The sequence below is a fragment of the Misgurnus anguillicaudatus genome, chromosome 12 (genome assembly GCF_027580225.2).
Source record: "Misgurnus anguillicaudatus chromosome 12, ASM2758022v2, whole genome shotgun sequence".
Classification (NCBI taxonomy): domain Eukaryota; kingdom Metazoa; phylum Chordata; class Actinopteri; order Cypriniformes; family Cobitidae; genus Misgurnus; species Misgurnus anguillicaudatus.
The window spans coordinates 19,724,411-19,745,794 of NC_073348.2; the positions used below are offsets into that span (position 1 = coordinate 19,724,411).

Here is a 21,384-nt window from a genome sequence, read left to right on the forward strand (position 1 = left end):
TAATAATCTCATGATCTCATATACAGTATGTTATGACTTACAATCAAATAATCAAAAAATATTTGCCTTATCCAATTTACCTAACTGTCCAAACTAAAAACAACTTGCACTGACATCTTAATATCAGTGACTTTTGTTTTGCCTCAAAATGTAGTAATGTTTTACTTTCTAGTAATGTTTTTAATAAGGCATGTTTGTTCAAACTAGTTATATTTCATAATAACTAAGGCCTAGTCCTGGATTAAGCTAATTCCTGTCCGGGAAACCACCCCTATTTGTTTAAATTAACCTTTTTGAAATGGAAAAGTTTTTAAAGTTGTGAAGCATGCAATAACCTCTCAAATAGCTTTCAGAAATTCACATTTCAGGATACAGATTAAAGTTTATTATCCGCTCTGTACTGAGAGAAAAGGTACAAGAAGGTACAAAATTTGTAAACTTAAAAGTACACTTTCAGAAAGGATGTGTTAATTTTAACACATTGTTTTGTGTTAAACTATTTAACACATTATGTGTTATTCTAACACATTGTGTGTCATTTCGTGTAGATTGTGAGCTTAAATAAATGAAATGGACAACACAAGATGTGTTAAAACAACACAAAGTGTGTTATTCCAAAAATAAAACAGAGATGTGTTAAAGGAATAGTCTACTCATTTTCAATATTAAAATATGTTATTACCTTAACTAAGAATTGTTGATACATCCCTCTATCATCTGTGTGCGTGCACGTAAGCGCTGGAGCGCGCTGCTACACTTCAATAGCATTTAGCTTAGCCCCATTCATTCAATAGTACCACTCAGAGATAAAGTTAGAAGTGACCAAACACATCAACGTTTTTCCTATTTAAGACGAGTAGTTATACGAGCAAGTTTGGTGGTACAAAATAAAACGTAGCGCTTTTCTAAGCGGATTTAAAAGAGGAACTATATTGTATGTCGTAATAGCACTTTTTGGAGTACTTCAACTCGCCTGAAAAATCCGCTCCCCTTCTCCCTCTCATAATGGGAGAGGGAGAGTGTTACTGCGCCGAGTCGAATATTATAATAGAAAACGTTTGCACTAGCACATTGGATGCCGTTGCTCCCATTCGAAAAAAGAGAATCAAAGAAAAAACGCCAGCTCCATGGTATGATCATCATACGGCAGCCCTTAAAAAAGTAGCCAGAAAAATGGAAAGAAACTACCGAAGCACAAAGTTAGAGGTATGGCGTTCAGCATGGAAAGAGAGTGTTCAACACTACAGACAGGCTATTAAAACCGCCAGATGTACCTATCTCAGTACGCTTATTAAAGAAAATCAAAACAACCCTCGTTTCCTATTTAGCACAGTTGCGAAACTGACTAGAAACAAAGAACAAACAGAAACAAATAGTAAACTCCAACACAATAGTAATGACTTCATGAACTTCTTTACTAACAAAATTATGTTTATTAGGGAAAACATTAAAACTACGCAAGCGGCCACCACTATACCTAATAGTACATTTACCTCTAGATTACCATACGAACATCTTGAGTCATTTAAACCTACTACAATAGAAGAGCTCTCTAAATTAGTAATGTCATCCAAATCATCGTCCTGTATACTAGACCCCATTCCCACAAAATTACTAAAAGAGGTATTTCATGTAGTGTCAGACACGGTACTAAATATCTTTAACTCATCCCTAGAATTAGGATACGTTCCAACAGCTTTCAAACTAGCAGTTATTAGACCGCTCATTAAAAAACCAAACCTTGACCAGGGAGATCTTAATAACTTTAGACCTATCTCAAACCTACCTTTTCTCTCTAAAATATTAGAAAAAGTAGTGGCAAGCCAGCTACGCACATTCATAGCGAATAATAATACATATGAAAAGTTCCAATCAGGATTCAGGCCCCACCATAGCACAGAGACAGCGCTGCTTAGAGTTACAAATGACCTCCTATTAACATCCGATCGTGGTGAAATCTCAATCCTTATATAACTAGACCTTAGTGCAGCCTTTGACACAATAGATCACAGAATCTTACTCAGTAGACTAGAAAACTATGTTGGCATCAGTGGTCAGGCGTTAGCCTGGTTCAGATCGTATCTAACCAATCGATATCACTTTGTTTATGTAAATGAGGAAGAGTCATATCACTCCCCGGTTAAATTCGGCGTACCACAGGGATCAGTTTTAGGCCCTATCCTATTCTCGTTATATATGTTACCTCTAGGAGACATTATCAGGAAACATAAGATAAGTTTTCACTGCTATGCGGATGATACCCAGCTTTACATCTCGTCACATCCTAGCGAAACCCACCAGTTTGCTAAGCTAACAGACTGCATTAATGATATTAGGGACTGGATGGCACATAACTTTCTTATGCTAAACTCCAATAAGACAGAGATACTTATTATTGAACCAAATCGCTACAAAAATAGTATGTCAGATTACAAGTTGTCCATAGATGGCTGCACGGTGGTGCCATCTTCCACGGTTAAGAATTTAGGTGTAATGTTCGACAGCAATCTATCTTTTGATAGTCATATCTCCAACGTCTGCCGCACAGCATTCTTCCATCTAAGAAATATCTCAAAAATACGCCATATGCTGTCTGCATCAGACGCAGAAAAGCTTATCCATGCTTTTATGACCTCTAGAAAAGACTATTGTAACTCGTTACTCGGGAGATGCCATGCAAATCAGGTAAACAAGCTACAGCTGGTTCAAAACGCAGCCGCAAGAGTGCTTACTCGATCTAAAAAGTATGACCACATTAGTCCAATTCTGGCATCTTTACATTGGCTACCAGTTACATATCGCATACAATTTAAAATATTACTAACTATCTACAAAGCCTTAAATAGCCTAGCGCCCTCGTATATTAAAGAACTACTATCAGAATACAATCCACCCTGTAAACTGCGCTCACAAAATTCGGGTCTCTTAATTATCCCTAGAATATCAAAAGTGTCTAAAGGTGGTAGATCCTTTTCCTACTTAGCCCCTAAGCTCTGGAATGATTTACCAAATAATGTTCGAGTATCAGACACAGTCGATCAATTTAAATCTAAACTTAAGACATTCTTCTTTAACAAAGCATTCACATAAAATATGTCCAGTAAATGTACTTTTCCCACAGTAGTTATTTTGTCTAGAACAAAGCACTCACACACCTCATATAAGTAATACACTATTGCCGCAATAGTTAGCCTGTCTGGAACCGAGCTGACTTAAACCACTATAATGTATGACACTTGCATTACATGCGAACGGCCCCTACGCTAATAGAACTCTGTTTTTGTCTCCCTGTCTCGTCCTCGACCCCGAAGGACAATGAGACAAACAGACCCAGTTCCTGTTGCTGTGAAGGTCATCACACCACTGATCTACTGGCTGTCCTTCAACGTCATGCCTAGCCGATGCCCGACCAACGACCACCGGCTGAACCAGTTTAATCCGCTTCCTATCCCTACCGTATCTATATCTATATATATATACATATTAATCTCTCCCAAGGGTTTTTGTCCTTCTAGGATTTTTCCCACCGGGTTTTTTTCCTAGGGGGTTTTTAGTCCCAGGGAGAGTCAGCCAACTTTGGCTTAGCTTAGCACTTTACTGTATATGTAACACTATTAATACGCTTGCTTGTACGGTTTAACCTTAGCCGCTATGTTCTACTGCTTATATTATCTATTGATTTTCTGTGTTCTCCTTTACATCTACTCATGTAAAGCTGCTTTGCAACAATTAACATTTGTGAAAAGCGCTATATTAATAAAATTGAATTGAAAATTGAATTGAACATACGTCACGACCAAACGTTAGCGATTGGTTATGGCAGATTCAGAGTGACTCTGGGCAGATCCAATAGTTTTAAACTTCAACAGAGGACCCCCCTTAACGGAAGTAACGCTTTGCAATGGAGCGTGGCCAGACTCTGTACAAATGAAATGAATGTACGAGAGTCTGGTTGCACCAGGCTAGCATATTGCTACCTCTAAGGTACATATCTGTATTAAAATGGTGTTACGACCCTTTTTCAAAGGTACTGAGTGACAACTTTTGTAGCTTTATCTGATAGTTAAAGGCACACCGCAGAACTTTTTGGCCACGAGGGGGTGCTAGACATTTAGAGACATGGCCAGAATGTCATATGGATATAATTCCATGGGTTTTATTTATTTCAAAGACCAAAAGATCCTGTAGCTCACATTTACAAGCCAGTTGTAATGGTGGTCGCTTGGTTAAAGTTTATATTAAAAAATATTGCCTTAAAGGGGAATCGAACCCAGATCACCTGTGCTATAGGTCCATGACACTGCCACAGCACCACAGTGTCTCTCTCTACACATGCCAAGTGCCTCCAGTAAAGTTTACGTAAAAAAAATAGTGTTCGGGCGCCAGACATTACTTACTAGTCCAAAAGCATGACGGCCAAGTCCGACAAAACCTTGGCTTTTTTTTCTTAGTTGCTGCTTCAGCCATGACAAAAACATCAGGAAAATAAATAGTTGCGCTCTCACATCCAAATTTGAGGAAGTGGAGGAAGTGACGTATGCCGTAAAGCAGATTTTTATAGGTTTTTTTTTTTGTGCTCGGGTTACTACGAGGAAAAGCGATACAGACCCCGTCAAGCTATGGTGGACATGTCATTCAACCCTTTTTTAAGTTGATGTACAATCACAAGGGTCTTGAAAATATATAATGAAGATTGAAAAACTACGAAGGGTCACTTTAAGAAATGTGTTATTAAACTGTTTTCTGCACCCACTTTCATTTAATGAGGAAATCTTTTGATTTCAGTTGCGTTCAATTAAGAAAAGACACAGAAGAGTAAAACACAATGAACTTAAAGACACACCTATTGTCTATAGTACACTCGCTATTTATAAATAACTCTATATTCACACCACTTGAGACAGTGCCAAAAGTCTCACACTATGACAGTTTTGTCTTTAGATGTAATTTGAGCTTGTGCACAACGTTAGAAGTAGCAGGAAAAACAGAAGAGAACAAAGCAGCAAACAAACATTAGGCTACTGGAATAATGTCTGAGGACATTTATGATGAAGTGACCAGCCTCCAGAGTCTGGAATTAGATAGAGGAGAGAGAGTGGAGATGATAGTGGATTTCTATCAAGATTTAGATGCTGTAAGAAATGATGAAGTGATGATAAACACAAAGAGACAGCAAGAGCTTCAACATACAGGTACTCATATTCGTTTATCAGTTGATTTATTGAAGTGAGAAAGAAAAGACAAATGTAATCTGATGTGTGTGATTTTCAGGAAGAGTCTCAGTGATGAACAGAAGACACAGATCAGTTCAAGTGTGTTTGTGTTTACTGTCTGTTCTTCTGTTCACTGCTGTAATAGTCATCTGTGTCTATTTCAACAATGAGAGAAAACAACTACTTACACACAACTATAACTTGACTAAAGAAAGAGAAGAGTTACTAACACACAACTGTAACTTCACTAAAGAGAGAAAATTAACACACAACTATAACTTGACTGAAGAAAGAGAAGAGTTACTAACACGCAACTATAACTTGACTAAAGAAAGAGAAGAGTTACTAACACGCAACTATAACTTGACTGAAGAAAGAAAAGAGTTACTAACACACAACTATAACTTGACTAAAGAAAATGAGAAATTATTTCGAAAATACAGCGATATACTAAACCAGAACAAAATCTTGACTGAAGAAAAAGAGAAATTCAGAAACAACAGTGATGAACTCCCAGTTGCCGTACAAGGTAATAATGATTTTAGAAATGTTAAAAACACATTCTGAAATGTACAGTTTTACACTATAGCACCATGCTTTTAAAAAAGTGTTTGTCGTTATATCTTATTTTCTGTATATTGCATTTTTTAAAGAACATCTTTAGATCATCAATTAAAAACGTTGAATGCATAAATGTGACCCATTAAAACAAAATGAGATTTTTTTTATTAGTTCCAGTCCTCAATTCTGACTGATTTAACACATGCTAACTGTAATGAACATAGACTGTAAAAAAGATGGACGACCCCCGTTTGCTGCCTTTCATTGTTAAAAAGTAAAGCCGCCAGTGTCCCGATACGGCGTTGACATAATGGGCCATATTTTAACGATCTGAAACGCAAGTGCGAAGCGCAAGTGACTTTGTGGGCGGATCTGGGGACGCTGTTACTATTTTCCTAACGGGAGAAATAAGTCTAGCGCCGGGCGCAAATCAATAAGGGGTTGGTCTAAAATAGGTTCATTATTCATAGGTGTGGTTTGGGCGTAACGTCAAATAAACCAATCAGAACGCTATCCAACATTCCCTTTAAATGCAAGGGCGCAAGTTCCATGGCGGGTTGCTATTATAATGACGGATTTACCAGGCGCACGCCAGGAGCGGTTCACAGCCGAGGAGACCCATGTTCTTGTAAGAGCAGTTAAAGACAGAGAAGTTGTTTTGTATGGGGATAGGAGAAACCCGCCCAAATCAGCGTAGGTTAAACAGACGTGAGAGGAAATAGCCATAATTGTCTCATCAGCTGGCATCCCCATCGTTGCGCCAAGCGCTACAATGATGTCAGGAGACGGAAGAATCCCAAGCTTGCAAGCAAATCGGGCACGGCGTGTAATGGGAGGTGGATCTGCCTCTACACATGACCTGACGCCAGCAGAGAACATCGCTGCATCCACCCTCACCGCTGAAAGGGTTTGGGGCTTTGAAATCGGAAACGCAAGCAAGGTCCAACCCCAAAGTACACTTACAAATCAAGTTCATATACATGAAGGTTTCTTATGAAAACATTTTAATTATTATTTACATAAAATAAATGTAATACAGCCACACAACAAACTTATGAAAATATTTTAATCGTTATTTGCATGATAATTTTTTAACGCAGCCACACAATACATAACAACTATCACCACAATGCTCACCACAATGGTTTCCCTTATCTCATGTGTTAATATTTTTTATTGTAACAATTTATGATTTGCAAAATTAACTGTTGCATCTGTGTAGATTAGATAAGCAAAGTGTGTGCGTGTTGTGCACGCTATACATTATGGTCAAGCATGCGCCCTTAAAATAGCATAATGAACTACGCGCAACGCGCCACTGACTTTAGACTAGTTTTTTTTGGTTAGTAGCGCAATTGTTTTTTGAAACTGCAAAATAGCATCAGGGATGGTTTGCGCCGGAACACGCCTCCTTTTTTGCGGTGAACCGCCCAGGGAGTGCAAGTTCATTCCCTAGTTTGCCGACGTGCGTCTGTAGAGGGAAAAACCCACTGTGCGCTGGTGCAAAATGCGAAATGATACATGCGTCACTGACAAAGTCAATTGCGCTGGGTGCAAGATAGGGCCCCTTGAGTCTTGAGTCTGCACAGTAGCAATTTCGGGACCAGTCCTGCGCAGTAGTGAGCAGGAAGTAAACAGCAAAATCAAGGCCCCGCTCTTGCAGAATGCGCACATCACTACTGTCAATCATGACCTGACACCACCATTTTATAGGATTAAATAACAAACTAAAAACAAACTTATTTTAAAAACAAACCCTTGAATTTACATCGAGTGATAAAAACTACATTAATGACAGAAACCAGCTTTGGAAAAAGATAATTCATATGTAATTAAATTGTTAAGTTGGTCTCAAGTCCCACTGAATAACATGGGGAGGCAGGGTTTATGACCTTTACTGGGACCAGTCACTGGGGGGCGATCCAGATGTTTTGGCTTCACTTTTCAGGGCTTGTGTAGCACCCTTGGTTATGAATGGCAAGCTACTATTCATCCTACCACCATGGCACCCTCTCCACCTAGTGGACTATGGACATGCTTACTCTCCTTCTGTATTCACTTCTTCTCTCTATGTATTTAACCTTGCCATTTGCTCATTCACATTGCTAAGGATTGTACATTGTAACATGCATACCAATCCTTGTCATTGTCTTTCCATTGGTCATTGTTTCATGTTGCCTTGTTCCTGTTATGACCTGTTTGCCTGTTCTTTGGATTATGTTTATGGAGAACCCTTTTGTCTTGTTTGCCTGGCTTTATTAATAACCTTCTGCATTTGGATTCTACACAAAGTGTCTGCACGTTACCCTACCTCTGTATTAAAAACGTATTTAGTTCACACTTGTATTAAACTTGAACCCAACTTTTATACAAAGATGGGTTTAAGTTTTCTTCCCGGACGCGTCCTGGCCAGGATTTTGGTGCGTCTTCCAGAAGTCGTATTTGTTGACCGCATACACCATTCAGTCAAAAACATTAGACATACAATCATAGTTTCATTCTTACCTTAAAATGTAACGGTTGCTTTTCTGTAATAATAATAATAATCCTCTATGACGTATGCGGTCGACAAATACGACTTCCGGAAGACGCACCGAAATCCTGGACAGGATGCGACCGGGAAGAATGGCACGTATGGTCACCCTACCTCATAAGTCGTTTGTGCAAGCACCTTATTACGACGTAAAGTGAAGTATTAAAGCATTAGTGTCCTCTAGCGGCAGTGGCTTATAAATACAATCTGTTGTTACGTTTTAAGGTTTTTGCCTTATACATCAGATTAGACACATTTAATTTTATGAATTTGCAAATGTAGAAACGGTTTCATAAACATTTATGGTTTTAAAGCATCTAACCCCACCCCACCCTCACCCTTAGGGCCAATCTCATTTCTCTGTCTTACACCTTCCCCTTTGTCTTTGTCTTCCCCTTGCCCATCGAAACCGAGTAAAGGGGAAAGGGGTAAGACAGATCTTTCGTCTAAAAAATGAGACACCACTCGATTACCGTTTGCGTCACTTTCCCTTGCCGCTAACCGGCTGCTATGTAAACAGACAAGCGTTGACAAACAAAGAAGATGCCGTTGTCTCAGGTTGTGGTATTGATTGCATGAGCGGACCTCAACAAATAGCGCATAACTTAGCTGCTAGCTAGCGCCTTAACTAGCGATTCAAAACAAAAACATTACAATTAAAACCGCTTGAACATTTTATTAAAAGTATCATAAAACATGTCTGTCATAATATAATCTCAATTAAACTGCAGAAAATAACGTTACTTTCATTTTTGCGACTCCTTGACAGTTCAACGTTCATCAATAAAGCGTCTAGATGCCGGCTATCCTGAGAAATTCCTACGTTAACGTTTACCCCTCTCTTTCAAGTGTGGTCCTTATCACCTTGGCCCTAGCCCTTGATCAAACTGAGGGTGTTTTCACATATACACTGTTTAGGTCGGCCCAAATGACGTGTCGCTCCGAGTACGGTGCGTTTGGGTCAGTGTGAACACAACAGCCGCACTTGGGTGCGCACTAAACGGCCGCTCCGAGACCGCTCTAAACAGGTGGTCTCGGAGCAGCTGTTGCCGAACTCTGGGGCTGCTGGACCACGGGCCGAACCAAATACAGGAAGTTCTCCACATGTTTGAGCCACTGGGCTTCCGTTGTGACGTGAGCCGGGTGTTATATTGTGGGTTAACAACAAACAAGCCAATCCTGGTCCGTTGCATAGAGATTCGCTGTCTCCTTTACGTTTGAGGAGCTGATGATTTTATAAATGCATAGCTGTCCTCCACACACAAATAGTGACATTACGGGCTTTTTAGCAAACGGCTCCGTGAGAAAGGCTTTAATAGAACAGCTAGGCAATTTCGCGTTAAAGCAAAGAAACTTCGCAAAGACGTGCATCTTTTATCTCCACATCTTGATAGCTGCGCTCTCCCTGTCAGGCTGGTTGTCGTGGAAACGTGGGGGTGGTCATGAGACGGTAAGAGCTGTCAGAGACCAATGACAGCGCTGACCGTTGTCACATGGTGTACGGTGCGGCATTTCGAGTAAAGTAAAATATATATATATATATGTGAACACGGACCGCACTAACTGAAAAATTATACAGTGTATTTTGGCGCGCTCCGCAGCCGCACCACGTTGCGCACCAACATATGTGAAAACAACCTGAGAATTGAGACACCACTTCGCCTCACATGAACGCGCAAAACCGAGGTGAAGGGGTAAGGGGAAGGGGTAAGACAGAGAAATGAGACGCACCCTTACCCTATGTAACAGGGTAAATAAAGATGTTTCCACTTGCTACACATTTTAATGTGTGGCCCCTTTAATTCCGCTGTAAACTCCACCCATATAATGAACTGGTTCCGGTAGGGTCATTTAGATTCACGCCAGCCACGAGAGAGAATGGCTGCGGTGAGTGGGTGCTCTGTGATAAAATACTGTTCTATATAATTGCATAACCATCTTATGGATGTAAATTTATGTGTGTTTAAATGTATGTTTGAATTGTGTTTATGATACATCATCTTTGTGGTAACATCAAGTTTGTTTACTTTATTATAGAACACACAAGGGTGATTTGTGAATCTGATCACACTGTGCATATGTTATCAACAGGTACATATTTCTCAATTTGTAAAAGTGTTCATATAAATGTTAATAAAAATTTAGATTCACGCCAGCCACGAGAGAGAATGGCTGCGAACACACAAGGGTGATTTGTGAATCTGATCACACTGTTCATATGTTATCAACAGAATAAAATACTGTCTTCAAGCGTGAATTGGTGTCCATCCTGATTACACACAACGCAGATACAACACTGTTACACCTACACCCAACCACTTTTCAACCATATAAAACACAACACGCAAGTAAAAGTACAGTCAGGTATTTATTGCATAAAACAAAATAAAAGTATTGCAAACCATACGCGTTCCAAATCTTGTGAACTGAAGCCATACGATTAATATATATGAAGAACTCTGTGATCAAAACACACAGTCAGATCTCATTCAAACATAAACCAGCATGAAGTAGTCGGTCACAAGAGCCAATAGCGCTTCACATTCTCAGCTAACGTAATGATGCAATCAGTCACAAGACACACGAAAGCCAATGTCTTTTTCACAATCATAGATGACGCGTCATCTCTTCTTCTGGTGGAAGTTTTTGAATCAGTAAAACACCGGATCTGATATTTACAGCGGATTGTCATCACTTTTGCATCTTCAAATAAATCGATTGTTTGACCTCGGTACACTTGGAATATTTTATGTAAATTTTTCAAAAGTTGTGACACAATTTAGTATGCTGTGCTTATAGGGCTTATTCGCAAACACCGGAAGTCGCTAGCCGCGGCCATCTTGTTGACATGACATCTGTCCTGCCCCTAGCCGCACGTAGATTTGAGTCGAGGGGAGCAGTAGCCTAATGGCTTCATCTCGTCCGTATTAAGAGAAGATGAGCTTGATTATTGTGAAACCATATCAAATAGACCCAATAGCTTTAAGTAAAGATCCGTCCTTATTGCCAGCCGTAACTTATCCGGATATTTATAACTATATCGTTCATACAGTATCCGCATTCATCATACAAGCACTGAAGGGCCGTTCACATTAACTATAACGATTACTATATCATCGTCCACATCACCAAACAATACGTTTATGCTAATTCGCAAACGGCACTCGCGCAAATCACTTGCCTTTAATATTGCTTGTAATAAAAACTTTTGCAGTCCTCAACACGCTGCGTTTCGCGTAACTCTAAACAGTGAATCTAATAGTTTGTGTAATCTCTTACCTTTTGGCATAACAGTTAGTTAATGTAATGGATTAAAAAGCATTACGTAGTCAATTTTCACAGCAACTGGAGGTAATCTTGTGTTAGCCTATAGACCTCAGCAATGAGCTTCACGTGTCATTTTAAGTGCTCGTGCACTTGAAGTTCAAATAGATTTGAATGCTATCAATGGTTTATCTTTCATCAGGTGGGAAAAATCGCTCAGAAAGTGATCCCAATGATGTCGTTCATTGTATCTGTATCGTTATAGTTTTGGTGTGAGCTCCGCTATTCTGTTTAATATAAAACAATTTTCAAAACTATGTGAACGGCCCTTAATTCCCTACCTAGTATCAATGCCTGACCTATTATTATGTTCATATAGTTATTAATACTTATTTAATAACTGTCTCAATTTATGGCAGCTTATTTGAAAGAGCAGTTTCAGCCACTGCTTACAGCTAACCATATGTGATCAAATTATGGGGACAGACTTTGCTGTGAGCATATATCCCTAACGTTACCTGTGGTAAAATGATGGGGACAGACTTTGCTGTGGGGAGTCTCCTTCGCTGGTTCAACTCCTCTGTCTCCTTTCATGTTTTCTGACAGTCGGTATCGCATAAAAACTAATTCCGGGGTTCTTTTTGCTGTTGTTAGAACATCCGTGTATTACACCACACACCATGGGCTCTATCTTACACCCGGCGCAATGCAGCGCAATGCGCGACGCAAGTGTCTTTCGCTAGTTTCCACCCTAATTTTCACGTTTAGCGCCGCGTTGTTTAAATAGCAAATGCATTTGAGCCCCCTTTGCGCCCATGGGCGTTCTGGTCTGAAAAACGAGGTGTGTTCAGGCGCATTGTTGGCGCGTTGCTATTTTGAGGCAACTAAAATAGACTACGCCATTGACCAACAAAAACCTGGTCTAAAGTCTAAAGTCAATGGCGCAATATGTTTTGTGTTATTTAAAGAGCGCATTAGTAATATGCGCCTATAAACGGGAGGACAACGCGGGTTTGCTTATCACAAAGTACATAAATACGCAGCAGCACAAAAATGCTTTTAAATATGAAAGATTAAAGGATTGAATTTAAGAGATTATTATTGAGTCTCTTGGACATATTTATAAATGAGGACTGATTATGAGACGTTAGAAGGCGCAAAGAGCTGCTTTACCTGCAGCCTGATAAGTAAATAAATGCTTTGCTTTAAACAAATGCGTCTGTTTTTAAATGTTTTTTTTAATGCTACCTCACGGATTTATTGTATATGATGACTCTGTACCTGCGGATATAGTGAGATGAGAAACATTTGTAAGTAATGCTTAAAAAACTCTTTGCTAAAAAAACGCTGTCCAAAGTGCTGAAACGTGAGGAGAGCCGTTTGTAATTTCTTTATCTCCTGTTTGTTACAAATAATGTATTTTTAGAGTACAAACCTTATACTTGTAAATTATTTTTTGATGATATTGGATAACCATACATTTAAAGCAATTACAAGCCTGCTTTTTACTTCCATGACTAAAAGAAAACGGGTTTTAAAGGTTTTAATAAAAAAATAACAATTTCAATATAAGGGAAAAACAACACAATTATTTAACATTAATCTTAAACTGGGGATCTTCTACCTCCGCTTAGTTTTTCAGTTTATAAAGTCCGTCATTTAAATAGGGATTAGACATAGCGCCAGCGCAACTTGCTTTTAAAGGGGATGAGAGCTGAGACTCTCATTGGTTTACTGCACGTTACGCCCAAAATACTCCCATTACAATAGGACCTACCCTTTTCGACCATGCGCTCGGCGCAAAAACGATTTTTCCCGTCGTTAAATTAGCAAAAGTGGATTCGGACATGCCCATTTAGACGTTGCGCTGTGCGCTTTAGACAATGCGCTTAGATCGTTAAAATAGGGCCCCATTTCGCGGTTTTAAAAAAATTACACCGATAATAACATGCATAATACCCACGCTGCCTCGCTTGTCAATTGACAGACTGACAGTTTTATGTCAACAATATGGCCGCCGCGAACATTGATGACGCAGATCGAATAAGCCCTATATCATATAATAAATAAATGGGTACGTTATTTGCCCTATGTGTAATAAAATACAATTAATCCTGGTGGTTTTAATTAAACATCTTATCCCAATACATGTCATCATAGCAAAATTATACCCCAAAATATCATTTTATACACTAATATATTAAGTTTCACCTGCTGCCGGTATAGGCGCTAATTTAGTAAATACATCTATTGGTCGTATTTGGTGAAATGGACAAACAACGAAAAGCAATCGTATGGGTAGAAGGATATATTGCTCAAAGTACAGAGACGTACACTTGTATTTTTTTATATATCAAGTACAAAATTAGTGCGTGAAAATATAGATCACTTTATTTACACTATGGAAGCTGTGACTTATTCACAATACAGCACAGCCTCTCGTACTTTATTTAAAAAACTTAAATGACACCCAATTCTCTGTAAAAATGGATTACTGTTGTATCACATTAGCCCTGTCAAATGTTTCCTGTAGTAACTTTGGCCCTGCTCTGGGCTTTAAATCTTGAGGCCATTTTAAAGTAGATGTACTTTAATACAGTATTTTGCAGTCTTGGTGCATGACCCCTTCAGCTTTAGGTAAATCACAAGGATATTGAGTAGCCTATTATATAAAATTCATTAATAAACAATGAAATATTCAGCTTTTGAAGTTTTGAAGGGTCATTTATGGAGTTTTATTATGGGCAACAGTAATAATGATGCTGTCTTAGTAAACATCACTAATGTCCATGTAGTGTAGTTTGTTGTTCTGCAGACTTCTGTATTTGTGTGTATTTGTATACAGAGAAGAGACTGCTAATTCTCCAGATCCATATTTTAACCAAAGAAAGAGATGAGTTACTTAGAAACAATACAAACCTGCTAAATGAGATAAACCAATGTCAAAAGAAGCCCAGAAGTCTGTCAGAAGAACGAGGGCAGTTAATTCATGAAACAGAAGAATGTAAGAAATGGCTTACTGAACAAGGTAAGTTTGTGTTTATCCTCCCTTAAAAAAAAAAAAAAAAAAACAGCTATCCCACTTACTAATAAAAGGGCATAGGTTTGATTCTTAGGGAACACACATACTGATCGATAATAAAGCAAAATGTACCTTAAATGCAGTGGGTGTCTCCAGTGCCGGGTTAAGCCTTTGTGAGGCCCTGGGCTAACGCTGGTTTGAGGCCCCCCCAATATACACTGAAAAAAATAAAGGCTGGATTTACTAAGTGCCCCATTGCGTAAATTTTTTTAGTAAAACTTACTAAAAAAGGGGGCTGCAAAAACGATGCACTGTCTATATTTTTTAGTAAATCCAGTGTTTTTTACAGCGTATGTGCAACATTAAATGGCTAAAATTATTTAAATAAATTAAACAATATTATCAAATAATTTTACAATCAGAAATAGCCCAGAAAATAACATTTATTAAATAAAACTTACAACAAAAAGTGCTTCTTTCTGCCCTTCTTTAAAGAGAATTCTTCAATTAAATCATTAAAATCAAGTTGACGCAAAAGTAGGCTGAAATTATTTAAATAAATTAAACAATATTATCAAGTAATAATTTTACAATCAGAAACAGCCCAGAACATTTATTAAATGCAACTCACAACTAAAAGTGCTTCTGTCTGTTCTTCTTTAAATATAATTCCTCAATTAAATTATTAAAATCAAGTTGACGCAAAAGTAGTAGAGCCCAGAATTCTCAGCCCGAGTCCGAACCGAGTCCGAACTTTTTAATTCTCCCCATTAGGAATCTGTTTCCGCGGATACAGTTACTGCATCGCGTATGTTTGTGAGTAGAAGTCTGTGCTGTCTGCAGTGAGGTTTTTATGAGAGCAGCACAAACTTTGTAATAGTCTATTTAATATGTAAAACTTTAATTTGAAATAAAACGTACTGCGGAGAAGTTAATGAGATCTCTATCGTCTCTCTTGCTACCTGACGCGACAATTATTTATTATTTCAAATCCGTTTACAAGATAAATATATATACATTGTGTTGTTAAACTGATGAAATTATTTTGCTATATACGCTACATTTATTATGAGAAGCCTTTTCTTTTTACTCTTACACTGTAGATAGTAATATATGTATATTATATAAAACTCTATGGTCGTGAAAGCACATTATCCATTATCTGTTGGTTCATGTTGTCTAGTTTAATTCAGGGTAATCCTTTAATAAAATGTATAATATGTTATAAAATATTTTATTGTTTTGTAATATTCACAGCGCACATTCTCTCGGATCGTTTTAAAACATTTTAAATCATTCTGCAAAATTACGCATAGATTTTGCAAAATAAATCCGCAGAAATAGCAAAAAATAACTGCTTACACAGCTTGTACAGTTATACTCTTGCAGCAATTAAAGCAGTTCAGTTTTGTTTTAAATTGCAAACTAGTTATATTTCTTTTTTATTTACATTTTAGAGCAGTTTTTGTTTGTTAAAGTTTTTATGATAACTAGTGGTTAACGGCCGACAGCAAGTTGACGACATGTATGATGAATTGACCCTCTCAAATCAACACTTCACTTGCTTATAATAACAACTATTTAAAATAAATATTTTCAGCATATCACAATGTTAGTTTAAACGTTTATTATCAACACATACTATTTTTAAAAAGCGAAGGCAGGTTGCTCTGCTGCTCGCAGTTGCAACGGGTGCAGAAATAAAAAAATAAAAAGGGCTATACAAAACGAAACGAAATAAACATGAAACATAATAAACATGCATGTTGCCTTATCTTACAACTTCGCTTTTGCATATACATTTTTTTAATGTAATGACTTACCACAGAAGATGGCTATTCATGTATCCATCCAACAGTTAAACTAAGAAAAAAGTCGATCCATACACAAACAAGAAATAAAGACACAGCCTTCTTACACGAAATTAATACAGGGAGAAGTCTTTAATAGATTATGTCTTGGATGCTGTCTGCATAGATTATGTACAGTATCCAAGGTTTTAATCTAGTACTCCATTTATAACTTTTTCCTGGTGGGCACTGAAGGTCCTGCTGTTAAATACGCAACAGCTGCATTGTAAATGTGTGGCTGTGCGTAGCGGACTCATGCGATAGGTTAAACGTATTCCTATGTTTGTTTTGCAATCATCAATGTCTGTCAAACGGTTCTTTAATTAAATTGAAAAATATAAAAAGATGGAGAAGCCTAAATAAGCCCGATGTCCGGCCCGCGTATCTGCTGTGACGTTAAAATTGTCCCGAAACCCGAAGGGCGTAAACAGGTCGGGCCCCGTCGGGCTCGGGCTGAAATGCAGGGCTCTAAAAAGTAGGCTAAAATTATTTAAACAAATTAAACAATATTATCAAGTAATAATTTTACAATCAAAACAGCACAGAAAATAACATATATTAAGCAACTTAAAGTGCTTATTTCTGCTCTTCTTTAAAGATAATTCCTCGACTAAATCATCAAAATCAAGTTAAATCATATTTTGGCGGATTGTTTTACTTTCATTGTTTCACGAGATTCCCTGCCTATTTAGTCATAATAATAAACAGTAAACGAACTTGGCCTGCTGTTTTTGAAGGCAGCTCGACCTTAGGTCGGCTTCGAGTCCCAAGTTTAAATGAAGGAGGAGATGATGAGGAGAGATGCCAGAAAAATTGCGGCCGGGCGCGGAGGCACATACTCCCGTTTACGGTATGATTTTAATGATGATTGACACAGGACTGTTTAGGTTCCTAAAGCTACGTTAAATGTGTACCCGTTAAAATATTATTACTGCAGTTAAAGAGAGAGAGAGACCACGGCCTTGTACAAGAGTGGAAATGATCGATGTTATTTGAAGTCGGCTCTTAAAGGACAAAATATCCCATAAGCTATTACGTAGCTATTATACAATTTTTTTCAGAACATTCTTGCGACCCAGTGGCATAATTACGTCAATCAAAATGTTTTTAAAAACTCAAAATAGAATTGTCTCGGAGGCCCCCTAGTGTTCGGGGCCCTGGGCTGCAGCCCATGTTGCCCATTAGGATAACGCGGCCTTGGGTGTCTCACATCGGGTCTTGCAAAAAGCTGCCATACCCAGTTGATGCCCCTTGAATGCACTGCAAGTCATTTTGAACTATATACCGGTGCTTGCAGTGCTTTAGTTATGTTAAATATTAGTGCTGGTTTTGATACAGTGTGCAATTCCATCATCTTAGAATGAATGTCTGAATGGCATTACTAATATTGTGCATGAGTGGTTCAAATCATATCTCACTGATCTTTAGTTTAAGTAGACACAAATGTGACCCAATGGTAATCCAAAAGGGTGTTCCACAGGGGTTAAGGAAGAGTAAAGAATTTAATTTAGAGGTGTGTCTATCCCTGCCTCAGCACCACAGACAACAAAATTACCACACTTTTTAAAGAAATAAAAAAAAATGCAATAAACAACTTAAAAAGAAAGCAAAAATCTCTTCAAGCAACATGATCTCACAAAGTTCCGTGGGATAGTCACGGAATTTTGTGCTCATTTTGTTGGGTCATGTGAACCATGTGCATCACGTGTTTTGTCAAAATAAGTGCCTGCTGCACACGCGTCAAAATCATTTATGATAAAAGAGACGCTCATGTTCACAAAATACACATAAGACACTGCCTCAACAGTAAACTTTGATTAAGCATGAGATTATGCGAGTATCTGGCAAACGCAAGCGTCTCTTTTATCATAAACCCTTTACACCGGTTTCACACAGCGTGAGCAGCGCGTGAGGAGAGTATAAAACTCGAGTGTCTGTAGACCTCTCACCACTGTTTTAAACACAGTTAATTATTTCCATTCGGGACGAAACAAATGATTATCTTGCGCGAATATCACTCTCTCTCGCGACCATGGCACCACCCGTTGCTATGGGATCTGCCCAGACATGCGCACACCCGATTGATTTGAACGTGCACAAGGCACTCTAGGAAGAGCTAAAGTGTGGCAGAAAAAGTGCATTCACAACTCACAGAAAGTGCATTCAGAAGTCACAGTACCTGCATATCCAGTCAGCGAAGGCAAACAAGGCAAAAAAGGAATAAACGAAGCAATCAAACAAGAGTAAATATCGCGTGGCTTTTCCTCGAGTCGATGATGCGGTAGCGGTATTGTGTAGTCCTCATCAGAGTCACAAATGCTTTCATCATGGAAACTTTTCCATGCAAAACACTGGCTTAATAGTGAGAACTACAAGGCATTCTATCTGTTTATATTCCTAGTGATAAAGTTGGGTGTATTATTACATGTGATTGTGACTTGATGTTATTACATGCACCGCGCTCCTTCCTCTCCGCTTGTCTGAGGTAAATCCTTTTCCCAGCAAAGCTGTCGGTGTCGCGCGTTCATGTGTTTTGGGGCGTGGCTTTAGAAGAAACCCAGAAGGGAGGGGTGGAGTGAATGGAAAAATGAGCTGTGTTTAAAACAGTGGTGAGAGGTCTACAGACACTCGATTTTTATACTCTCTTTTTCAGAGTACTTACATTTTTCTTATGTATTGATATACAAAGACAGTTTAAACAAATTTGTAAAGAAGTTTTTTTTAGATAATTCCTGCCTATCCTGCCTTTAAGACTTGAACATGTGTGACTTGTCCCCACCTTTGCTAAATGGATATCAATCCAATCTTATATTCAGGCACAAAATGCAAATCCACTATTCAATAAACTTACGATGAAGCTAATATGCAAGAAAGGCAGCACTGTTACGTTTGGGAGGAGTAGGGTGCTTTAGCAGGTTTTGTCCTCCATTGATGTTTGCACAACTAACACAGTGCTCTACCAATTGAATATAATTTTTTCACAATCAAGTATAATTTCAGCACTGATGAAGCGAATATCTAAAATCTTGTTTTACCAGATCAGCGGTCTGATAACTTTGAGTGGATTTATTACAACTTCAGTTGTTATTACATTTCATCTGAGTGGAGAAACTGGAGTGACAGCAGACGAGACTGTGAACAGAGAGGAGCAGATCTGGTGATTATAAACAACAAAGAGGAACAAGTGAGTGATGAAGAATTTTTTTCATTTAATCTGTTTGTGTGTCTATTCATTTATATAGATGTCTATGTAATGTATTATTGTTTGATTATAACAGGAGTTTTTGAAAAAGGCTACAGGTGCCTCTAATTTTTGGATTGGTCTGAGGAAAGAGGGATGGGCGTGGAAATGGATTGATGGCACCACATTGACATTAAGGTAAGAGATCATTACATTTAACTGAAGATCAGAAGGCTTCAAAGTTTTAAAACTCTTGTGTTTTTTTGGTGTTGCAGTTTCTGGATGGATAAATACCCCATATCTTCCAGTCATTACTGTGCTCTAACATCTGTATCAGGGTGGTCTCATTATTCATGTGATTATGCTCAGTATAGCTGGATCTGTGAGAGGAGGATTTTACAGTGAAATACAACAAACTCATGAAATATCACACCAGTACCAGCTTGTTTAGTAATTATGTTTGTTTATTGTTTATTATTATACAATACTATTGTTAACACAGTAAATCAAACTTGTATTTTGATTGTTTAATATTCTTTTCATTTCTGTCTGTATACTTTGGTTTAACATCGTGACTGAGTGGTAATCTGGCTGTGTAAATAGATTATATAACTTCTGTGTATGTAGGTTTTAAAGGCAGGTAACAGTTTGTGTTGACCTGTAAATGTTACAGAGTGTTGAGGATGAAGAGTCCTTACAAAAAGTACTTTTTAAACTAAAAATATACTTTTTACACACTTCTTACAAATATACTTTATGTACTTTAAGAAATATATTTAGTTGTGCTGAAGTAAATAAAAAAATATATATTTGTCCTATAGCCTATTCACTGTCAGAAAACAATTGTTAAAATATACTCAGTTGTCATTGGGCCAGTACCCTTTTAAAAAATAAAGCTTTAAACTAAAAAGTTCATATTAGTACCTTACCAAACCTGTACTCAATCCTTAAAAGTATAATTACGTATTTCAAATATACTTGGCTTGTTGTTGTTTTAGCTCTTTTGATGGAATAGCCAATTAATTACTAGTGAATACTTCACATAGTTTTAGGTCTTATAAACATAAAAACTACTTTTGTTTTGGTTTCTTTTGATATTTATTATTTAGTGTTTAAATTGTATTGTACGAGGATGTTTTGTTTGGTATCTTGTGCAGCACTTTGGTCAGCATTTATGCTGTTTTAAAGGGCTATATAAATAAATTTGACCTTTTGACCTTGACAAGTCAGCTTTAGTGTGGAATGGCTTAGAGTAAATAAAACATGCACTAAAAGGTAACTGCTGAATTTATTAAAATAAAGTTAAGTTCATTTAACTTTCAGCTTGCTGAGTTTATTTAGTTTAACAAAGCAATGGCAACGTTGTAACACAGGACATGTTAAAAGTCAAAATTTTCCGGCGTGACGCTCGAGTCTGTCCCAAAATACGACTCCGGTGCACCCACGTGGAATCACATCAAGGGTCCATAAAGTTTGCATTCTATGATGTCATCAAAGTGTGGACTCTGAGGAGGACCACAAGTCTGGGGTGTGCCATTTGGGACAGGACCTTTGACAACAACATGTTTGTCCTGTGGTCACGTGGTGGCTATATGTGCTTTAAAATTGAGAGGTGAGCTGTTGGTGGCAATTTGCAATCTCACCACTAGATGCCGCTAGAATTACACACACCACCTTTAAAGACTTTTTTAGGTAGCCATGAAAAACTTAATCAGCAGGTTTATGTGTGGTTGAGCAGGGTTGAAACTGAACTCTGCAGG

General features: G+C 38.0%; 1 protein-coding gene across 1 annotated transcript; it reads left to right on the top strand.

Moving 5' to 3' along the window:
• The first annotated feature begins 5,029 nt into the window (after window positions 1–5,029).
• Window positions 5,030–20,252, top strand: LOC129447466 (uncharacterized). The gene is made up of 5 exons (XM_073874661.1): window positions 5,030–5,192; window positions 14,387–14,599; window positions 19,482–19,627; window positions 19,722–19,822; window positions 19,900–20,252. Exons 1-5 carry the CDS (start codon window positions 5,030–5,032, stop codon window positions 20,027–20,029), a joined length of 753 nt encoding a protein of 250 aa, XP_073730762.1. The 3' UTR covers window positions 20,030–20,252.
• The last annotated feature ends 1,132 nt before the right edge of the window (window positions 20,253–21,384 follow it).

Bases quoted from the DNA above. Each gene is read 5' to 3' on its own strand.
- LOC129447466 (XM_073874661.1), top strand. From the start codon at position 5,030: ATGTCTGAGGACATTTATGATGAAGTGACCAGCCTCCAGAGTCTGGAA. The intron at 14,600-19,481 runs GTAAGTTTGTGT...TTGTTTTACCAG, and splicing joins GAAATGGCTTACTGAACAAG to ATCAGCGGTCTGATAACTTT. The intron at 19,823-19,899 runs GTAAGAGATCAT...TTGGTGTTGCAG, and splicing joins GGCACCACATTGACATTAAG to TTTCTGGATGGATAAATACC.